Below are 23,214 nucleotides of genomic sequence, written 5' to 3'. Positions count from 1 at the left end.
ATCTCTCAAGTCCTGCAGTCTATGATTTATAATTTAAAATGTAAAATACTTAATGAATGTACTTCAGCAAAAGTGAAGAGTTCAGAGTTTTGCTGCTTCTGACTTATGAACCCACAGATCACTCATTCAGTTTCTGCAGTATGGGTTGCCGGCAGAGCAGTAATTCAAGGAGATGTGAACCACAACAACTCATAACAACCAATGCCAGGTAAAGCTGAAAGTGCAGAACTGTTGAGCTAGCATTAGGGCTTACCTTATTTAAATAAAAATGAAAAACATATTCTCTTTAACCATGTGCACATATGCTATGAAAAACTCTGGTAATGTATTTTACAAGGGGCTCTGATTTTTTTTATATATATATTGTTAGAAACAACAAATAAGTGTTTATAAAACAAAAAAAAAGAGTTTTTGAGCTGAGGTGGGTTTATTTTTTCTCTGTTATTAAATTGTAGGCCTGACTATGGATCACAAACTGGACCGTACACTACTGAGCCACAAGCAGGTGAACCCCAATGCTTCTAAGCAGCATTTTAGAAGTTCATATTAAAAAATGGGTTATTAAATAGGGATTATGCAGACGGTTGTTATAAGCAAAGAGTCCTTCATGATCCAAGAAAGACTTCAAATAGTAAGACTGGATTTACTAATGTTAAATAAGCTCTTTTGTGTATTTTAGTGCAACTGTGGGAGTTTACGTTTTCATTATTTATAGATTTTGAATGTAATGCAATGAGGGATTTCGCTGACATTATCATCATTATAAACTTATTCAGGAAGACGCACTCCAGCCATATGGAACATTGTCCTTTTGGGAATGTCTGGGAGTGGAAAGAGTGCGAGTGGGAACAGCATCCTCAGAGAGAAACGCTTCATATCTAGACCCAGCTCCAAGCCGATCACCTCAGAGTGCCAAGTGGCAGAAACTAAAGTGAATGATTTCCATGTATGTGTGATCGATACTCCTGACATCTTTGATGATGACATTGCACCGTCAGTTAGGGACAAACATGTAAAAAAGTGCAAACAGCTTTGTGAGTCAGGACCTTGTGTGTATGTACTTGTGATGCAAGCAAGCAGATTTACAGATGGTGAGAGAAACATAATAGAAAAGCTAGAAAAAGCTTTTGCAAGCAAAGTTAGAAAACAAACAATTATCCTGTTCACCAGAGGAGACGACCTGCGGCAGGCAGAAATGAAGTTTGAGGATTTCCTACGTACCTGTCAACCTGAGCTGAAAGCAATAATTCAGAAATGTGACAACAGGTGTGTTCTCTTTGAGAACAGCAGGCAAAATGACAGTCAGGTACAGAAGCTACTGGAGACAGGGATGAACCTAATCCAAAACCAGCAGACGTTCCTGTATTAGGTCAGGAAATAAAGTAATTGGAAGTGGGATTTTTTATTTTGGTGTGTGCAAAGACACACATAAGGGCATGAACACAGTTATAAACTGCATTTTTTTGTGTGTTTTCTTCTTGATTTCATATTAATCAGCATTCAAACAAGGAAACAAGGAATTATTTCTGAACTATTTAAACGTTTTTATACACTTTTATCTAACAAATCAGTGAAAGTTTGTCATCTTTTGTAAACTGCAAAATAATAATCCGAAATTCAATAAAAATAAACTTGTCAGTACATAAAGTGTCTCTGTTTTCCACCACACTGATTCAGACAAACACAGAGAAAAGACAAAGCAGCTAGATTGTCACGGTCTGGCTGGGGCAGACCGTAGGTGTTGGCAAAAGGACCCAAACCCAACTCCATAAACTGAACGTGGCGTAGATTTAACAGAAAATAAGCCGTTTATTGAGGCCAGCAAAAAGGGAGTACAACAGCAGGACACAGGTGAACACTAAACCATAGCCTAAACTGGGTGAACTAAAGCTAAACATGAAAAACCTTAAACGTGGTGAACTGACATAGAATGCTGAAGTGAGGGTATGGATGAGCAGACGACCTGACAAATGACATGCAAAAACAGAGGACTTAAATACACACATGAGGTGATCAGGGGAAGTGGAGACACATGAGGAAACAGCTGACTAACATGAACCTAATGACAGGAGCAGTGAAGCTAAATACAAAGAACCAAGAACACACGACTCCTTCCAAAATAAAACAGGAAACATAATGAAACGCAGACATGACAACCAGAACTTGACAACGTAAGACACAGACATGAAACACATGAAGAGCAGGGGAGACTTAACATGGGTTGGAAACACGAGGGGGAATTAATAAGAACTAAAATCACCTAGACATGGTAACAAATGAACTTAGAAAACCTGAAGGGCTTAACATAAACTATAAACATCAAAATGAACTAAAATTCAAAACACTGGGTCATAAGACCCAGGACCGTGACATAGATGTTCAAAAAAATCTCAAAGATAACAACATAACAGCTGAATACATATTTCTGTGATGTTCTGAAAATGAATTTGTGTTCTGTCGTATAACAGTATAAAGTGCAATGTGGTCAGGAGTTGCATCCAAAGGGAGGGCATGAGCTGTTCACTAAACTCTAATTTTAAATAACTTTACATAATACACATGAAAGCCAGTTCAGAGTGAAGAGCCAGTGACAGCAATTTGTTACCAAGAACTAAGTAAGTAAGTAAGTAAGTAAAATTTATTTTTATAGCACTTTTCACAGATAAAAAAATCACAAAGTGCTTTACAACACAGAAAATGGAAATATAAAACAATATAACAGTAAATAAAACAGCAAATAAAACAATGTAATATAATAAAACTATCAAAACAGCATAAGAGGAAATTAATCAAATGCTTTTCTAAATAAAAATGTCTTCAGCTGTTTCTTAAAAGAATCAATGGAGTCCGTGCAGCGAAGAGACAGTGGAAGAGAAATACACAACCGTGGTGCCACCGTCTGAAAGGCCCGATCACCACGAGTTTTAAAACGAGTGCGCGGTACCACCAGCAGTCTCTGATCTAATGACCTTAAAGCCCGAGAAGATGTATGTGGTTTCAGCAGGTCAGATAAATATTGAGGAGCCTGACCATGTAGGGCCCTAAAGGTTAGAGCTAAAATTTTAAAATGAAACCTAAAACTTACAGGCAACCAGTGAAGGGAGGCTAAAACTGGAGTGATATGCGATCTTCTCTTGGTGCCTGTTAAGAGATGTGCTGCAGCGTTCTGCACAGTCTGAAGACGATTTAAGGCTGATTTGTTAAAACAAGTAAAAAGGCCATTAGAGTAGTCTAAACGAGAAGAAATAAAAGCATGAATAATCATCTGAAGTTCAAGCTTTGATACCGTTAGTCTGAGTTTAGAAATATTCCGTAAATGATAAAAACAGTTTCGGACCAGCTGCTTAGAGTGCTGCTCGAGCAACACCGAGGTTTCTAAGGCTCGATTTTACATAGGGGTCTAAGAAGCTGATATGCTGCCTGATTTCTGGGACCATGTGGTCTGGAGCAATAATTAGAGTTTCTGTTTTATCAGAGTTTAGTTGGAGAAAATTGTCATTTAACCATTGGTTGATTTCTGTCAGGCAATTACTTAAATTAGACAATTTATAAAACTCAGACATTTTGAAGGAACAGTATAGTTGGATGTCATCAGCATAGCGATGATAGGAGATATATTTATAGTGCTTAATAATTTGGCCTACATAAAGTAGAAATAGAATTGGACCCAGGACAGATCCCTGAGGTACCCCACACGGCAAAACTGTTGATTCTGATGTGACATGATTCATGCAAACAGTAAAAGATCTCTCAGACAGATATGATATAAACCATTTTAAAACAACACCAGTAATCCCAAACAAGTTCTCGAGTCTGTTTATCATGATACTGTGATCTACAGTGTCAAAAGCAGAGCTGAGATCCAACAGGACCAGCACTGTGTATTCTCCAGAGTCTGCTGCCATCAAGATACTCTAAGTAAGGCCGTTTCAGTGGAATGCAATTTACGAAAACCAGACTGGAAAGTATCCATAACAGCATTTTTATCCAGGAGATAGTTAAGTTGTTCTACTACTACTTTTTCTAAAATTTTCGATATAAAAGACAATTTGGATATTTTCCTATAACTGTTAGGAAGAGATGGATCCAGCTGGGGTTTCTTTAATATTGGCTCGACGATAGCTTGTTTTTATAGAAGCTGGGAACTGAGCCAGTATGAAGAGAAGTATTTATCATTTCCACAATACGGGGGCCAATGGAATCAAACACACTAGTGAAAAGTGAAGATGGAAGGACATCAAGGGGGCTTGAAGTCTGTTTTATATGACAAAGCAGGCCTCTGATGTCTTGTAATGTAACAGGAGAAAAAGAGGACCAAGTATCAGAGGAGGGCAAGTTGAAAGTCTGATATTGAGAAGATGATGGACAGATATTAGACCTGATGGCAATGACCTTATTTCTGAAATAGTTCATAAACTCATTGCATTCGGACGTTGAGTGAACTGGTGCACAAGGAGCATCAGGAGAAACAATGCTCTTAATTGTTTTAAACAAGAATTTGGGGTATTTCTTTTTTGAAGCTATGAAGTGTGAAAAATACTCTGTTCTAGCATTTTTCCACATGTCATTTAGTAAGACGATAGATTCTTTAAGGTGTAACTTATAAACCTCAAGCTTGGAAGCCTTCCACAAACGTTCCAGCTTGCGACAGTATCTCCTGAAATTACGAATGTTTTCATTTAGCCAAGGATGAGATTTCAAACGTAGGACAGTACTTTTTTTCAGAGGTGCCACTATGTCTAAAATAGAATTACACTGGTTATTAAAGGATGAGACAAGAGAGTCCAAATCATTGTAAGTCATTTCAGCGTCAAACATGACAGAGAACCTTTTGCCGGCGTTCAGGTTTATGATTCGCCTTTCAATCGTTATTTTGGGTTAAAGTTAAGTTAAAATATATGCAGCTATGGTCACTCACATGGACATCTTCCACACGAATGTCATTTATATTTAAACCCAAGGAGAAAACAAGGTCCAATGTGTGACCCTTTACATGTGTAGGGCCAGAAACATGCTGCATAAAGTTAAAAGACTCTGTGATAGTCATGAAGTCAGCAGCCATATTACAGGATGTATCATCAATATGAAGGTTAAAATCTCCCAACATTACCACCTTCTCTAATTTAATAATGGATGACAGGAGGTCATTAAATTCAGTTAAAAAGACTCCGGCAGGGCCAGGAGGTCAGTAGATTAAAATACAATATAAGGTGAGCAAAGAGCCGACCTTGATCATCTGCAGTTCAGATGAGGTAAAGGAATCCGAGTTCATCAGTCTGCATGTGAATCTGTCTTGGTGCACAACAGCGAGACCTCCGCCACGTCCCGAAAGACGTGGAGTTCCGATGACGGAGCAGCCAGTCGAACAAATTTCCTTCAGATGTATATAATCCACGTTTTGTTGCCACGTCTCAGTTAAACACATGACGTTGAGAGATTTCTTTATAAAAAGATCGTTTAAAATAAACGATTTGTTTGTGATTGAGCGAGTGTTGAGCAGGGCAAACCTGATTGATGACGTTTGGTTGGTGCACTCAACAGCTGACTGCAGTGGCACTTGAATTAAACACCTGTGTGCACCTGTTACACCAGGCGGTGACTTCAGGGCTAGCTGAAGCTAATATCCATAGTGGTACGTCACATCTGCCATCAAAACTGCGGTCGAACGAGGGACGCAAGGTGAACATGGGGCCATCGGACCATAGATTCCGGGCTGGGAACTGAAGTGTAGCGTCGGCACCAGGTGACAGTAGATGAATTGGTCGTAGGCACCGGGAATCTTCCCACATCCAAGAAGCTAATCTTCGGTACCTTCTCAGTCATATCATTAAACTATAATGAAGGTAATGGGAAAGAGTTGTTGAAGTGGATGATCAGTGAGCAGCATTATTGTTTCATGCCAAGAAAGAGCAAAAGAGATGTGATACACTGACTATTTGTTCTTCAGTCACTTTTCTCACTCATTGTGTGTCCATGCACCTCTCTGCATTGAATCATACTTGTGATTAATCTCTGGCTCGCTCCACAGCATGTCTTTTATCTTGTCTTCCTTCTCTAACCAGTGGTGGCAGATGGCCGTTCCTCCCTGAATTGAAATTGAAAATTAAATATTTTCTTTGAGAGTGTTGATGGAGAAGTATAGAGGCCAGAAGGACGTGCACTGTGCCTTTGTGGATCTAAAAACACATATGATAAGGAACCAGGAAAGGGACTGTGGTATGTATGAGGAAGTTAATAGTGACAGAGAAGTATGTGAGGGTGGAGCAGGATGTGTATGAGAACAACGCGGCAATGGTGAGGTTTAGGAATGACAGATGGGTTCAAGGTGGGGTAGGATTACATCAGAGATATGTTTTGAGCCCCATCATGTTTACAATGGTGATACGTTGACAGATGAGGTCAGGAAGAAGTCTCCAAGGACTGTGTTTGCAAATGCCCTAGTCTGGGACCAACTCTGTTCATTGGCTCCTTCACTACATCCATCACTTTTCTATGTGGTCTTCCATTTTCCTCCTGCCTGGGAGATTGAATTAAGCTCCACAGTTACCATCCTTGTCCAGAATAAACCCAATCCCTCCTCTGCACATGTCCAGTCCATCTCAGCCCTGCCTCTTCAACTTTGTCTCCAAACTGTTTAACCTGAGCTGTCCCTCTGATGTCCTCATTTCTAATCCTGTACATTCTGTTCCTCCCAATGAGAATATTAACATCTTCAGCCCTATCACCTCTAGCTTGTCCTACAGTCTATTATCAGAAACTAAAAGCCATGCCCTTAAGACACAATAACCACACAGAGAATGTCAGAGATGCATCTGACCCTTGAGTTGATTAATCTACTGGTTTGTGATGCCTCATCAGAAGTGGAAGGAAACTATTAGAAAGGCTGAGGTAAAACAAAGTAAACAAAAACTGAACTGAAAATCTGTGAATCAGAAAATCTCTGATTCCAGTCATCAGTATGTCAGGGGTCAGGAGCGAGGTACAACAGTGAGTATCTGCAAACAATTTGTGAAACATGATAGAGAATCATCATGTTTCAGAGCTTTATTTCAGCCAGTGGTGTTGGAGATCTTGTGGGATCATTTTGACAATGAATTGAACAAATGGCAGCAAAACAATCAGTTTTTGCATTATATAACGTGTTCTATTTGTGTTTGTACATTTCATTACTTCAAAATACAAAAATGAGGCTGGATCTGTACTCTTGCACAGTACTGTATGTGTTTTCATGTCTCTCAGTAGTTTACAGAGGTGGAAAAAGTACAGACATACTGCACTTAAGTAGAAGTAAGAATACCATTGTTAAAAAATAGTCCAATAAAAGTTGAAGTACTGATTCAAATTGTGATTCCTGGCTAAAGTAAAAATAAAAAAGTAAAGGCTTCATAAATGTGCTCAGAATAAGAAAGCAAAAAGTAGGTCTTTGGAGGACTTTTCTATTTTTGTGCAAAGCTAACTGAACCTCGTACTATATTGACATTGTGGAAGTAAACACAGACGACACGAGAGCTCTCGATTAACACTCCTCGTTTATTACTCGTCACCACACAACTGAATACCTTTCCCTCCAAAACATAGCAACAACACTTCCTGAGAACTGGGTGTGAGTGGAGCCCTCCAGTGGTCAACCACACATGCCCCCCCCCCCCCCCCCCCCCCCCCCGAACACCCAGTAGGGTCATCCCCTAGTCCAGAACCCTTGCTTTAATCAAGCGTCCAGAACGGCTGAACCGGGGAGGTGGAGAGCTGGCTGAGGAGAAACGAGCCTGAGGACCAGGTTGGCATGGGCGGTCAGGAAAACCTGAAGATAGCTCGGGCCCCGCCAGGTGGGGGGCGCTCCCAGAGGAAGAAGCAGAGTTGTCCAGTCCAGTGGAAGGCGGACGGCCACAGCAGGGGGCCTGAGCCGGCACCACCTGATCATCCAGAAGCACATGTGCCGGTTTAAGTCTGTCAATAGAAACAGCCTCCTGCTGACTCCCAAAGTCCAAAAGGAAATGCTTCCGGCCGGTTGAATAACCCTAAAGGGGCCGTCATACAGTGGACGCAGCGGAGGCCTATGAGCGTCATGCCTGACGAAAACAAACTGCAGAGTCCAACGACCTCGGAACAAAGGTGTCGGGCAGACAATGGTGCACTGGGCCAGGAACAGAAAACGAGTCTCTTGGGGGACGGAGAGACAGCACAGAGGGAGCGAAGCACGGGGGGTGCACTCTCGGGCAAGAATTCCTCGGGGACCCGGGGAGGCTGACCGAGGACAAGTTCAGCCAGGAAACCCCGAGGTCTTCTTTAACCGCGCAGCGCAACCCCAGTAAAACCCATGGAAGGCGGTCCACCCAGTTGGCATCTGTGAGAGAATCACGGAACACAGCCTTAAGCGAACGGTGGAAACGCTCGCACATCCCGTTGGCCTGCGGGTGGTACGCAGTGGTTGGGTGGACCTTGACCCCTAGGCCGTCAGTTTCATCAGCTTTTTCTCCAATCAATATTATGTCTATTCATAGTCTTGTCTCCTCTTTACTGAGAAATCTGTTTATTTTCTCTCATGTTCTTCCCTGAGTTACTCTTTTTGAGTTCCTCAAGAAAATGAAAACGCGTTTCCTGGGACTTTACATTTCTGTTCCTCGTGCTCTGGATTTCTCTTTTGCACTTTGTTTGGTTTTGGATCTACATCAGCAGTAAAATATTGCTTTTCATCAAGTCCTTTCCTTCTGAGAGGCCTGCATTTACATCTTTGCCAAACCCTGGCATCTAAAACATTCCTTTTATATTTCTGGTTTCAAGGGTGTGAGAGACAGAAAAAATTCCCCTTAAAAAGGCACATTTGGAATGCATCCAATTAAACTAGACATGGAAGATAGAGAGAATTTTGTTTTGATCTTATCAGATCCTAAAAATTCATACATCCTGTTCTCTGTTGGAACTGACAGGACTACATTTCCTTGTCATTATTTTGCATATCTAATTCATGTAAAAAAGAAAATGCAACCGGAACATCTTACAGAACCTGATAGAGATCTCAGAAATCTCTGGAAACTTTGGTTTCCTTGTTTACAGAAACGTGTTCAAGTGTGAAAACCTTGTTGTTTGGTTTAAAAGGTGTCTTACTTCCTTCTTGTGTGAAGGAAGTAAATACTTTTTATATAACAGATCTCAGATTTGTCTCCTTTAAAATATATTAAGCTCAAGATTGACAAATGTGATCAATCAACGAACCTCAACTGACCTATTCAGGTCCAACACTAAAATACAGAACAAAATCGCATTTCTTCAAATTAAAATAAGCCCTCAAAAAGTGAAAACTTTGCACTGACATCATTATACTGCTAATGCCAGCTGTTTGGTCAAGTAAGACTAGGTTTTGCATTCTTTCACACATGTACTTAAGTAACCAAAATCCAGCTCTGCTTTTTTACATTAAGCTTATTTACTGACTTTAGAATAGCTGACCTATTTTAACATTAATGTTAATTTTTGCACATCAGGTTATCTCACATATCAAACCAGCATATTAAGCTCATAACTCTTTTGCAATTGAATCTATTTAACACTTCAATTTCTTTTCTTTTTTTTGTTTCCACTTATTTATTAATCCTATTTGTATTTTATCCATTTGTACATATTAACGGGCATCTGCATGTGGACAGCAGGGAAAGAATTTCATTAGAGAAAAGCTTTTTCTTTGCACACATGACAATAAACGCTTTGAATCTTGAATCTTATTTCTAAACTTTTGTGTGAATGAGGAAAACGGTCCCTATTCAGTTCAGTTGAATTCATTTTTATTTATACAGTGCCAAATCATAACAGCAGTTACCTCAAGGAGCTTTATATTTTAAGGTAGAGACTCTACAATACAAAGAAGACTGAGAAGACAGAAAAAAAACTCAACAAACATATGACCCCAATGAACAACCACTTTGGCAACAGTGGGAATGAAGGGAAGCCAGTATAATCACTCTTCCTGAAGACTTTTCAGTGAATTTTTAGGACATCCTGATAATAAAGAATTACAGTGGTCCAGTCTAGAAATAATAAATACATGAACTAGTTTTTCAGTGTCATCTGAGCCAGGATGTTTCTAAAATTAAAAACGATGTAAGGAAATTATTTCTCAGGAGAGAAATTTTAAATGATTAAGATTCAAACACTAAATGACCAAACCATTAAATTATAAATGTCACCTCTCTTTTATTTACATAGAATATTGAGTCATTTTGTCAGTTCAAAATAGATCAACTAAATACTGAATAATAGAAAAACCTAATTCTGAACTACACTTTGAGAAATCCACATTTGACTTTTACAGTCAGTAATATCTTCTCTTTGAGTTCATTAGTTTTTTCTCCTTTTTATTAACACAGTGGTATTGTCTTTTTGGCATTTAAAAATATGTACATAGCCCAATGAATAATTTAAATTAAAATCTAAATAACTAAACATCCCAAATATATAAATGTAGTAAAATAAAGAATTTTTGAGGAAAAACTCACTCATAAGTTGCACCTTATCTCTCATGGAAAATGAAATGTTGATTTTGAGCTGTTCAATTCAACATTGTTTAACTAACAGAGCTCCAGTTAAAGGAACTAAATGAATAGAATTTGCATGTATTTGTACATGTATATATTTTGAAAAATGTGTTTGTCCATGTTGTAATGTGAAAAATAGAAAAATAGAAAAAAATATTAAGAGAAAAAGATATCAATTTTATCAATTTTATTATTGACATAATCATGATGATGTTGTCCAAAACCTAACCCTTAACCCTATATTTTCAAAACATTTATAAATGGTTAATTGTATAACTTAATGAAAAGTCAACATTAAATATATGCACTATATTTCTAATGAAGTTTACAGTGATAATGAATACACACAATTCACATTTAATGCATAATACATTAATTAATGAATTTACATAGTGCAAAGTTTTAAATACACAATAAACTGTCATGATCACACATCCACTACAAATTGGACCAGATCCACCTAAGACAAAATATACTTTAGAAGCAGAGCTCATATTGTGATTATTATTTATTTTAAAATGCTTTTGTCTGTACCAAAACACCAAGAAGCAAAACAACATCATCAAAATATTTTTTTTACATTTTTTTCATACATCCAAGTTTATTGATGCTACACAGCAATATACATCGTAGGTCTGTGTCAGAGACTCCTAATCGATACATGCTGAGCCTAGATTCTTCATTACAATAGTTTAATCTCTGTGAAGAATGAGAAAAAAATTTTGAATACGCTTCAGTAGGGCCTCAAGGAACTCATACTGAACAGCCTTAAGTCCCATGATACCTGCAGCCTCCACCTCCTTGTACATGGCATCTGTGTAGTGCTTGCCCCCATTTGCTGCCACCATGTCATCAATCTTGTTGACCAGCTCCACCACCTGCGTTCTGTCTTTGCTGGTGTTTTCAAAGATGTGGAACCTGTTTCCACAGCTTTGGATGATGCGGCGAAGTCCTTCCTCAGCTTCACGTACGTACTCCTGTATGGTCGTGTCACCAAGATCACCACCGCGAGTGAACAGCACGATCATGTGCTGATTTGCAGCCTGGCCAAACAGCTCCTGCAGGGCTTCCACTGAGTTTTTCTCTTCTTTGGTGAATCGACCCACTTGGATGACCAACAGGAACACATGAGGACCGGGACAGGAGACTTCAACACAACGCACAATTTCTCTTTTGATGAACTCATTTGATTTTGCAGTGTCCAGGATCCCTGGTGTGTCTACAACACTAACTACCCTGTTACCCCACTGAGTCACACCTTTCTGACAGACCTCAGTCACTGACCGTGATAAAGGAGAAGATCTGAAATATCTGTCTCCCAGAATGGTGTTTCCAACAGCACTCTTACCCACACCGGTCTTTCCAAGCATCACAATCCTCAAATCAGGACCTGAAACACAAATTACAACCTTGATTTAACCTGTATACACAACAAAAAACAATCATACAGACAGAAGATTAACTTTGAGTCTTACCTGCTGGAAATTTAGCCATCTTAATGTCACTGTTTTCACTGCACGTGTGAGCGAGAAGAATGTTAAAGCTTCTTTTCAACACATGGTTTATTTATAGCTCCACAGCTGACACACCTCCAGCATTTGCATAACAGGTACATATAATAAAGAGAGAGCGCAGCACAGCCTGCAGAAGACACCGTGCAGAGTTTTGACACACCAGACTAATGAAATATGTCTGAAGGTAAGTTTATTTGAAAAGGTTTCTTTGCTTTATAGCTGTTTTTTTTTAACAGTTTTAATGATTGAATTTTGTAGCAGTAGAGAGAAAATGTTGCTCTTAAACAGTGTCAGAGAAAAAGGATTTTGTGTTTGTTCACAGACAAAATTTCAGTCGTCATCCTGGGAAATGGGAAGTTTTTGAAGAAAGCGTTAATAACCAACATCCTGGAAGATGACATATCTGTGCTATCCACAAGAAAGATTCTAACAAAAACCAAGATATATGAAAACGAGACATATGTTTTCACATGCATGCCAGATTTGGACGTGCAATGTGATGACATAAAACAACAATTTGCTATGAATCCAGACCCTGACATGTGTTTGTTGGTGGTAAGATGTGACTTTTCAGTAGAAAATGTGTGGAATCAGATAGAATATCTGAGCAAGAAAAGTGGAACACCTACAGATACATTCACAGTTGTGCTGCCTTTGAGTTCTAAACCTACAGAGTACCCATTCAAGAATATGACCATGGAGCAGCTTTACAGAGAACTGCCTTACAAACAGCGGGGGTTAAGTCATAAGAGGTAAACCTAAAAAATCAGTAACATATAATGAATATTTATGATATCACATAAGTTTGCATAAGAAGAACAGTGTTTTATTTAATCTGAGTAATCATATTAATTCATTAGTTATTAGGTTTATTATTATTATATATATATATTGTAATGTTTCAAACATAATAGATCTTTTGCCCAAAAAACAAAGTTTCCTGGTGAGTTAATTTAGTTCTGTTATATTACAGGTCTGCTGCAGATCCCCAATCTATGACAGCTTTGGGAGACCTCAGCTTAAATTCATGTTTAAGAAGCAAACATGAATGGATGGAAGGCAAGACTCAGCTTTATCAGCAGTATCTCACAATATTGTCGTGTTCTGTGTGTGGATGTGTATGTCAAAAACATTTCTTTAGCCTTTTTATAAAAGTGGCAGATGTAACAAAGAGCCCTACACTATCCCCGTACATAGTTTCAAATGTGGGACATTTTTTGAAATTTTTATCTCTATTATTAACATTTTTTTTTTACTTTTTATCTAATCAGGAAGTTAAAATATTGAGATAAAGAGTCTCTTGTGCAGGAATAGCATGGTGTAATTATGCGAACTGCATGCAGATATAATTATGTGTATACTTAAATGCGTATTTAACTGTTCAGATAAAAGTCTTGTAAGTGTTTTAGCTGTAGATGATTATTCTTCAGATCTGGAAAGAATATTTATTTCTATTTCACTGTCACTTATTTTTGTTCTTCATTGACACAGAAAATCACTTTGATACCAAAGTGAACCTAGTTCTTCTGGGAATGACCGGTACGGGAAAGAGTGCCAGTGGAAACACCATCCTCGGAAAGAAATTCTTCAAGTGTAAGCCGAGTACAAAGCCGGTCACCACAGAGTGCCAAGTGGCAGAATCAAAGATAAATGGCATACATGTACGTGTCATTGATAACCCAGACATCTTTGATGATGACATCAACCCACGAGTTTGGGACACACATGTAAAAAAGTGCAAACAGCTTTGTGAGTCAGAACCATGTGTGTATTTACTTGTGATGCAAGCAAGCAGATTTACAGATGGTGAGAGAAACATAATAGAAAAGCTAGAAAAAGCTTTTGCAAGCAAAGTTAGAAAACAAACAATCATCCTGTTCACCAGAGGAGACGACCTGCACTGTGCAAACATTAAGCTGGAGGATTTTCTTCACTCCTGCCAACCTGGTCTGAAAGAAATAATTCAGAAGTGTGACAACAGGTGTGTTGTTTTTGAGAACAGCAGGCCAACATCACATCAAGTGGCAATTTTAATGGAGAAAGTGATCAGGATGATCCAAGAACAGCAGCAATGATAACACTATGAAGTGCTTGGATATGATAAGTTGTTAAACAGAAAGATATAAACAGAGCATGAAATACTAGCCTGAACTGTTCAGTTAGAAATGTTTTCTTTTGTTTCCCTTTTTATTTGCCTTCGTCAAAATCAGCCTTTAATCAGCGACTGATTATGAATTCGGTTGTTATTGAAACTGGTGCATGGAGTTTGTCTCTTATTGTGTTTCTGTTTATAGCCTGTTGATGTAAATCATTCATGTTAAATTCACCAATAAAATGAAGTTTGGTAAATATTCATTGTTGACCAAAGGTTTTTCAAGTAACAGAGACCCTTTGATGATTCAAACATACCTTTGAAAAAACCTATATCTAGCAATAATAGCACTAGTAATAAGAATACATACAGTAATCATAGCAAAAAAAAAATGAGCATTTGATGTTTGTGGATTGAACACTTGCAAAGACTCAGTGAAAATTTAAATAATTAAAATATGCAGATGTTAAACAAATATGTAGGACTTCTTTCTACTATTTGCAAAATATCTCTAAAATATGAGATATCCTGACTCAGAGTGACACCCAAAATCTAGTTCATGCACTTCTTGCTTCTAGGCTGGACGACCGTAATTCATTATTATCAGCATGCTCTAAAAACTTCCTAAAAGCCTTCAGTTAATCCAAAATGCTGCAGCAAGAGTACTGGCAGAGACTAGAAATGTTAGGATTTTGAGTTTATTATATTATTTATAATTTCTAGTCTTTGGTTTCTTTGAGTTCTGTCTTATGGTTTTTGTCTCTGTCTTCTCTAGTTGCTCTGTCTCCCCTGTCAGCTGTATCCCCTTGTCTAGTTCGCGTCTCTGTGTATCCTCAGTTGCTATATCCCCGTGTCCAGTCAGTGTCTGTGTCTGCACTGGTCCCACGTCTCTGTTCCCTCTGTTACAGTGCGTGCGAGTCTGTGTCTTTAGTTCAGTCTGTGTCATGTTTCCTGTTTTATTTTGAAAGTCCATGTCTGATGTTAATGTATCTGGTTTCGCTTCCCCTTGTCTCGTTAGGCCTGATTTGCCCCAGCTGTGTTTCCCTCCTGTTACTCATTCCCTGATTGCTCCCTCTGTGTATTAAAGCCCTGTGTTTCTCTGTGTCTGGGTTGCGATCTACCGTTTACCTAGCTGTGTGTTCTGTCAGTCCTCCGGTTTAAGTTTATTTAGATTTTTTCCAGTTATGTTATATTTTGAGTTTTACATTAAAGCTGTTTTGAGTTCACGACTGTCTCCTGAGTCTGCACCTTGGGTCCTATTCCTGTCTGCACACAGCCACTCATAACAAGAAAGAGAGAGCATGTTTCTCCTATTGGCTTCCCTTCATTGGCTCCCTGTTAAAACCAGCATATCCAGCTAGCATGGGCTAAAATAAAAATCAGCTGGAAAACCATCCGGACCTGGGGCTTTATTGTCTGGGTGATGCTGTATGGCTTCATGGAAGTCAGACATTGACACAGGTGGATCCAGAGCTACAATCTGTTCATCATTTAAATTCTGTAGATTTATATTGCTAAGAAATTCTTCAAAAGCAATGATGGAGGGAATAATCTGTGATGCTGTGAAGCTTCATAAAACTCATAAAAAGATGTATTTATTTGTTGTGGATCATGAGTAATGTTCCCAGTTGACTCTTTAATAGAATAAACAGTTGTGTTTTTATTTATTGATCATTACCCATTAGCAAGGAATTTCCTAAATTTATTACCACGTTCAAAGCTCTCCAATTGCAGATTTGCAACAATAACCATGTTCTTCTGTTAATTATTTCATTTCATTTAATTCTAGCTTTAGTTTTCTCATGGTGTTAATTATATGTTCTTGTGGCGAGGAAGCAGATTCTAAAGATTACATTTTTGTTTTTAGTACAAGTGTTTGTTCTTTTTCTTATGAGAAGAGTAAGGTATTATTTTGACTCTTTTCTGTCTCAGAGAGTTCGACTCAGTGAATGATTGCTGATAGTGTCTGTAATATCTCTTGTAATCCATCTGTTAACTAAAAAGTAGTCTATACAAGAATGTGTAATCCCTGAGAGGCGACATGAACACCAAGCATCACAAAGACCTAAATCACTCACATGTTGTTTAAGAATGTCTGCAGTCTGGCACTTCTTTTGACTCACTGAACCTGTCAATTTCTAGATTCAATACCAGATTGAAGTCTCCTCCTATTATAAGTGTGGTTTCAGAGTGATCCAAAAGTGAAGAAAAGAAGTGATGAAAAAAGGACGAGTCGTTGTCAATTTGGTCCATACAGTTAGTTCCATATGTATTTGGAAATACATATTTAGTTATTTATTTTTAATCTTTTTTACCTGTCTACTTAAACCTACTTAAACCTATTCCATTTGTAGTTATATAATGGACATGGATATAATGTAGAGTCTCAGCTTTCATATAGAAAATTCTATGTATAGAAAACTATTCCGCGCATAATTAAAACAGGTCCGCGGCTCCCAACCGTAGTAAAGGGACCTCTGGCTATTACGTCGGGTTCATGTCGGGCTCGTAACCAAAAACTAGCTTTACTTTGTTGTCTGGGTCAACTTTGCTAGCGAGAGACAGAGAGAGGCGTTGAAAGACTGCTCCAACGGAACTTATTGTTTCAGAGGAAAACACGAACACGGTGTACGGTCGAGTCTCAATAGATTACTTACAACTGGGCTACACTGCCCATGAGGCTACATTCTTTAGGGCTATGCCTGTAACACTCTGCCTGTTGCCTTTATATTGAATAATGTTTTGAACAATAATTTTTAAAAATATTTCTTCACGTCACTAGGCGGGCTGCAAGTAGAGGTCGCGAGATTGAGACCCAGGCTTTAGAGCCTCTTAATGTGTGTTTTATTTGGGTTTCCACCAGTGTGGAATTACCAAAAATAGATAGCAGACAACCTAGGGTGACCAACCGTCGTCTTTTCCCCGGACATGTCCTCTTTTCATGTTTTGATAAAAATGCCCAGGTTTCCCTATATTCCGACAGATATTTGTGACGTCATCCCCGAGTTGATGCTTTGTGAGTGCTTGTTTTGCGCTCACAAACGGGACAGACAGCATGCAGCAACGCGCCTAATGATGTTTAAAAGATCTCTAAAAGAAAGTCCATCTTTTCAGACGAACTGGAAAATAAATTTCCCTCGTACCAACCCAGTACTGGTAATTTTTCTTCTGCAGATGAGGCATTATTTCTGTAACATTATTTAATTCCAGAGGCTTTTAAGTTATTTTTTGCAATTGTTGACTTGTAAAAGGCTATATGACATATTTTATTTCACAATTCATTAACCGCACAGAGAAGACATCGTTGAAATATGTTAAATATGTTTCTTTAGGCAAGTTAAAACAGTAACTGTAACAGTTACTCATATTTTGTATTTTAAATACATAACGCCAGAACGTGTATTCTGTTACTCCCCAACACTGTCAATATAGCTACACCTCCTTGAGCTATACTGTAAAAGGTGTGAGGGAACTTTGGTAAGGTGGATGTGTGTGCAGATGATTTGGACATATGAGCTTCCTGTAGAAAGACAATGTCATTTAATCAATAAGTCTTTTAATGAAACCAACTCCATGTATTCCATGTAACAAACCTCAGGGTAATGAAAATAGACACGTCATTGTTTCCAGGGCCTTTTATGCCTTCTTTGGGATGCCTGGAAACACTACTCCATGAACTCACTAAGAACTTTAAAGTCTTTGTGTAGAATTTGTGCAGAACCTCTGTACAGAAGTCTCGACCGGCTCTCTGTTTAAAGGATCTGAGTCTTTGATCTATGGGGTTTTACCACAACTGATTAACAGAAACTGATGGTAGCTCCCCCCCTAATGATCTATGGCACTTGGAAATGTTTTGAAGGATTAATTTTTTTGGCCTGGGAAATAAGCCCCAGGGACCTGAATTTTTAGAAGCTATAATAACCTATTAGAACCTCAATAAGGTGGTTGCAAATAGTCATACCAAAAACAGGAAATGTCCACAAAATAAACTTTTAATTGTGACTTTAATTAATTGAAGATAGGACACTTTATTAAGTAAATTTTAAATAATTAAATCTAAACTGTTGCTAAATACCTACACTATTAGGTTTTAGTGAGACAGAGAGAGAACCACAGTGGGTTGGAAAAACAAGACCAAATCCACTGTTTCTTGCTGCAAAAATGCACTGTGTGAACCAGTCCTTGACTCGTCTGCGATGACCCAATGAAACTAATTTTTATCTGCAGAGGGTCTCTGTTCATCCTCTGACACAACCAACATCCAGCGTTACCAGTATCCAATCATCTATTGTGACATCATCTGATTTGAGCTTATCTTACTGTTCCCTCCCCCCCCCCTCCTCCCTTCATCGCTGTAGCAAAAGTTTTTTTTTTATTACAATAGTCACATTTATACAACATAATTCACTTCACTTTTCATAATTTCAACTTTGACTTCTCCTTATCACGTTGAACAGAATTACACTCTTTTCCCCTGTTACAAACAAGTAAATACTTCCATTGTCACAGAGTGCTTGCTCATAGGGCGTCATGTAACTGGGGTTTTCTCCCCACAATATCACAGATGTTGTCATCTCAAGGCTGTGTTAATTTTTTTTCAGTCTTGTTGCTGCACTGCTAAGAAAGTATTTGCAGACTTTGACACACCTCCAGCATTTGCATAACTGGTTCATATAAAACAAACAGAGAGTGTCACAGCCTGCAGACATCCACACAGCCTCTGCCTGCAGCATGTCTCATAGTAAGTTTACTGTCACTGTTTCTGTAATGTTATATTTTTAAAAAGCATAATCCAAGTCAAAGCAACACTTTTATATCTACTAAATATTTATTGAAATCACATGTTTAAATTTTATATATAGTGTTGTTACTATCAAAAAATAAAACTGTGATTCACTATTTTTACAGACAAGATTTCAGTTGTTGTCTTTGGAAAAACAGAGTCTTTGAAGAAAGCCCTAATAACCAACATCCTGGGGAAAGATTTGTCTGTGCTACCCACGAGAAAGATTCTCAAAAACATCGAGATATATGAGAATTATACATATGAGATCACATGTACACCTGACTTGTACTTATTCTGTGATGACATACAGGAACTATTTTCTGAGAATTCCCACAGTGACATGTGCTTGTTGGTGGTAGAGGATGGGTTTTCACCAGAAGATGTGGGGAAGCAAATAGAAGATTTGAGTAAGAAAACTGGAAAACCAAGAGAAGAGTTCACAGTCGTGCTGCCACTGACATGTGAACCCTCACGTTACTGTTTCACATCCTGCACCATCCAGCAGCTTTTCAGTGAACTGGACAAACTGGCTAAACACAGACTACTGGTGCCAGGCTCTAAGAGGCAAAGGTGAAATTTGAGACTTGTTGAACTGTGACTGTTAACTTCATGCAAACACAATTTGAAGTATTTTCTTTATTTTAGCTCTGTACACAGATACTATAAAATGTTTGTATTTTATAGAGAAGGTTTGCATTTTTATTATTGTTATAAAAATAATTAAGTTTTTATAAAACAGTAAACAGCTGCCTGCTGAGTTTATAATTGCTCTGTAACAAAATTACAGGTTTGACTATGAATCACAAACAATGCCCAGATCACACAGTGACATAACAAAGCCAGGTAAACTCACATCTCTCTCAGGAGCGTCTTACCAACAAATACAAAAAGTTGTGCTGTTCCGTGAATGAGAATATTTCACATGATCCCAGATGTGTCATTAAAAACTGACAAAATTCTTTTATGCCCTTTTAATTCAGTTGGCAGTTTTAGCAAAGAATTATTTACACACACCAAGAAGAGTTTAAAAAGTAAGATGCATGTTTTTACAACGTAGCTGAATTTAAAGAAACCATACATGTTTATTTTGTCATTTATTCATTCTTAAGGTAGGATACCAACTGATTTCTTTCCATTATTATTTGTACATATCAATACAGGAAAGCGTGCTATCACCACAGTGAACCTTGTTCTACTGGGAATGGCTGGAACTGGAAAGAGTGCAAGTGGAAACACCATCCTCGGAAAGAAGAGCTTCATGTCTAAACCCAGTTCAAAGCCGGTCACCACAGAATTCCAGGTGGCAGAAACTGAGATGAAGGACTTACGTGTACGTGTGATTGATAGCCCAGATATCTTTGATGATGACATTGAAGCATCAGTTTGGGACAAACATGTAAAACAGTGTAAACAGCTCTGTGGGTCAGAACCCTGTGTGTATGTACTCGTGATGCATGTGAGCAGATTTACAGATGGTGAGAGAGACATTATGGAAAAGTTAGAAAAAGCTTTTGCAAGCAAAGTTAGAAAACAAACAATCATCCTGTTCACACGAGGAGGCGACCTGCAGCAGGCAGAAATCACCTTGAAGGATTTCCTTCACTCCTGCCAACCCGGTCTGAAAGAAATAGTTGAAAAGTGTGGAAACAGGTGTGTTCTCTTTGAGAACAGCAGGTCAAGTTCACAGGAAGTGGAAAAGCTGATTGACACGGTGATCGGGCTGTTAGAATAACAGGCAATATAGATAAAATCATGTGCTTAGACATTTGGCCTTTTTTCTGTAAAGCTATGAATAATTTAGAGGGTGAAAGTTTATTCTGCAAATTGAAGTGACAGATTATAACAAAACAGTTGCCTTCTATATTTTATTTACTACAGTAGCATTTAAACAAGAAGAGTTTCCTTTTTAAAATATGGTTACTTTAAAGAGTTTTTCAATTTTTTGTTAAACAAACTACTGACTTCCTCACATAGTTCTGCTCATTAGAGTGTAATAGAATCAAATAAATGCTGAATTTATTAAACTGAAGTTATTTCATGCACCTAGTGTTTCTTTGTTTTCCGATATTTTTACCAGGCAGATCTATCACACACTAAGATATTGAAATATTACACAAAACTCAGTGCTTTGACACACAATAGGTATTCATGTAAAGAGAGGTAACCAAATATTAAGGAAAAATGTTGTCCTTACAGTTAATACTTAATACTTGAAATAGTTTTCCCAGGATGTTTACCATGGCCGCCCAGGACAGAGAGATTATATATTTTGAAAGCTCAGTTCCTGGTTAAATTTAAATAAATAAATCATTTAATTGATAATAATAATAATCACAAATAATTTGTTGTATGTAAAGTTAGTACCATAAATCTTTCACCTATTTATCGAAACATTTTCCAATTATAGTTATATAATGGACATGGACTAAGTGTGTCCATGTCAGCTTTCATTTGAGGGTATCCACATTCAAACTGTGTTTAGGATTTTCAGCTAATTAACATGTGTCACCCACTTTTTAAAGGGACAAAAGTAATTGGACAATTGACAAAGGCTATTTCATGGGCAGGTGTTTGAAATTCCTTCCTTCTTTCATTATTAATTGAGCAGACAAAAGGTCGGGAGTAGATCTGAGGTGTAGTGCTTCCATTTGGATGATTTTGCTGTGAACAGACAACATACAGTCAAGAAGCTCTCCATGCAGGTGAAACAAGCCATCCTGAAGCAGAAAAAAAAACATCAGCGAAATTGCTACAATATTAGGAGAGGCAAAATCTACAGTGTGGAACATCCTGAGAAAGACACACGGCACTGGTAAACTCAGACCTGCACGTCCACGGAAGACAACAGTGGTGGATGATCCCAGACTCATTTCCATGATGAAAAGAAACCCCTTCATGACAGCCAAACAAGTGAACAACACTCTCCAAGAGGTAGGCGTATGGATATGAAAGTCTACCATGAAGACGACACTGCATGAAAGTAAATAAGACGGTTCACTGAAAGGTGAAAGCCACTCATAAAACTCAGGAATAGACAGGCTAGACTGGACTTTGCTAAAAACAAAAAAATCTAAAAAAGCCAGTACAGTTTGGGAAAAACATTCTCATGATAGATAAACGCAAGATCAACCTCTACCAGAAATGTGGCAAGATAAAAGTACTGAGAAAGTGTGAAACAGCTCATGATCCAAAGCATACCAAATCAACTGTAAAACACAGCACAGGCAGTGTGATGGCTTGGGCGCACATGGCTGCCAGTTGCACTGGGACGCTAAAGTTTATTCATGATGTGACACATGACAGAAGCAACACAATGAACTCCTGAGGTGTTCAGAGACATACTGTCTGCTCAAATCCAGCTAAATGCAATCAAATTGATTGGCTGGTATTTAATAAAGCAGATGGAAAACGACCCAAAACATATGGCCAAAGCAACACAGGAGTTTATTAAAGTAAAGAATGACCAAATCAGTCACCTGATCTTAACCCAGCTGAACATTTCACTTGTCGGAGACTAAACTTCAGACATGCACACAGACAAGAAAGCTCCTTACCATGCATGGAGGGTTTCACCCCAAGTCCAGCACCCTGAGGCTGTATGCTAAGCGGAAGGAAGGAGGCCGGGGACTAGTGAGTGTCAGCACCACAGTCCAGGATGAGACAACGAACATCCAAGAATACATCACGAAGATGGCCCCAAATGACCGAGTGCTCAGTGAATACCTCAGGCAGCAGAAACCCAAGAAAGAGGAGGGAGACGAGGAACCATCATGGAAGGACAGGCCCCTGCACGGTATGTACCACCGGCAGATAGAGGAGGTGGCTGATATCCAGAAATCCTACCAGTGGCTGGACAAAGCTGGACTGAAAGACAGCACAGAGGCACTAATCATGGCAGCACAAGAACAAGCTCTGAGTACAAGATCCATAGAGGCTGGGGTCTATCACACCAGGCAAGACCCCAGGTGCAGGCTGTGTAAAGATGCCCCAGAGACAATCCAGCACATAACAGCAGGGTGCAAGATGCTAGCAGGCAAGGCATACATGGAACGCCATAACCAGGTGGCCGGCTTAGTGTACAGGAACATCTGTGCAGAGTACAACCTGGAAGTCCCGAGGTCAAAATGGGAGATGCCCCCAAGGGTGGTGGAGAATGACCGAGCTAAGATCCTGTGGGACTTCCAGATACAGACGGACAAAATGGTGGTGGCTAACCAACCGGACATAGTGGTGGTAGACAAACAGAAGAAGGCGGCCGTAGTGATCGATGTAGCGGTTCCGAATGACAGCAAT

General features: G+C 38.7%; 3 protein-coding genes across 3 annotated transcripts; 2 read left to right on the top strand and 1 right to left on the bottom strand.

Moving 5' to 3' along the window:
* Positions 1-463: 463 nt before the first annotated feature.
* Positions 464-1,369, top strand: LOC308385352 (GTPase IMAP family member 7-like; the record flags this gene model as incomplete). Its single annotated transcript, XM_080864209.1, has 2 exons — positions 464-482; positions 777-1,369. The coding sequence occupies 2 exons, from the start codon at positions 464-466 to the stop codon at positions 1,367-1,369; spliced, it is 612 nt and encodes a 203-aa protein (XP_080720335.1).
* Positions 1,370-7,685: 6,316 nt separating this feature from the next.
* Positions 7,686-12,023, bottom strand: LOC308385351 (GTPase IMAP family member 7-like; the record flags this gene model as incomplete). Its single annotated transcript, XM_080864208.1, has 4 exons — positions 7,686-8,018; positions 8,250-8,344; positions 11,314-11,919; positions 12,005-12,023. The coding sequence occupies 4 exons, from the start codon at positions 12,021-12,023 to the stop codon at positions 7,686-7,688; spliced, it is 1,053 nt and encodes a 350-aa protein (XP_080720334.1).
* A 194-nt stretch (positions 12,024-12,217) lies between these two features.
* On the top strand, positions 12,218-20,653 carry LOC308385350 (GTPase IMAP family member 7-like; the record flags this gene model as incomplete). The annotated part of the gene is made up of 3 exons (XM_080864207.1): positions 12,218-12,227; positions 13,535-13,674; positions 20,222-20,653. The coding sequence occupies 3 exons, from the start codon at positions 12,218-12,220 to the stop codon at positions 20,651-20,653; spliced, it is 582 nt and encodes a 193-aa protein (XP_080720333.1).
* Positions 20,654-23,214: the final 2,561 nt, after the last annotated feature.

This window comes from Rhamphochromis sp. 'chilingali', assembly GCF_963969265.1.
Source record: "Rhamphochromis sp. 'chilingali' genome assembly, chromosome: 18".
NCBI lineage: Eukaryota > Metazoa > Chordata > Actinopteri > Cichliformes > Cichlidae > Rhamphochromis > Rhamphochromis sp. 'chilingali'.
This window is presented reverse-complemented; position numbering and strand designations above follow the sequence as displayed.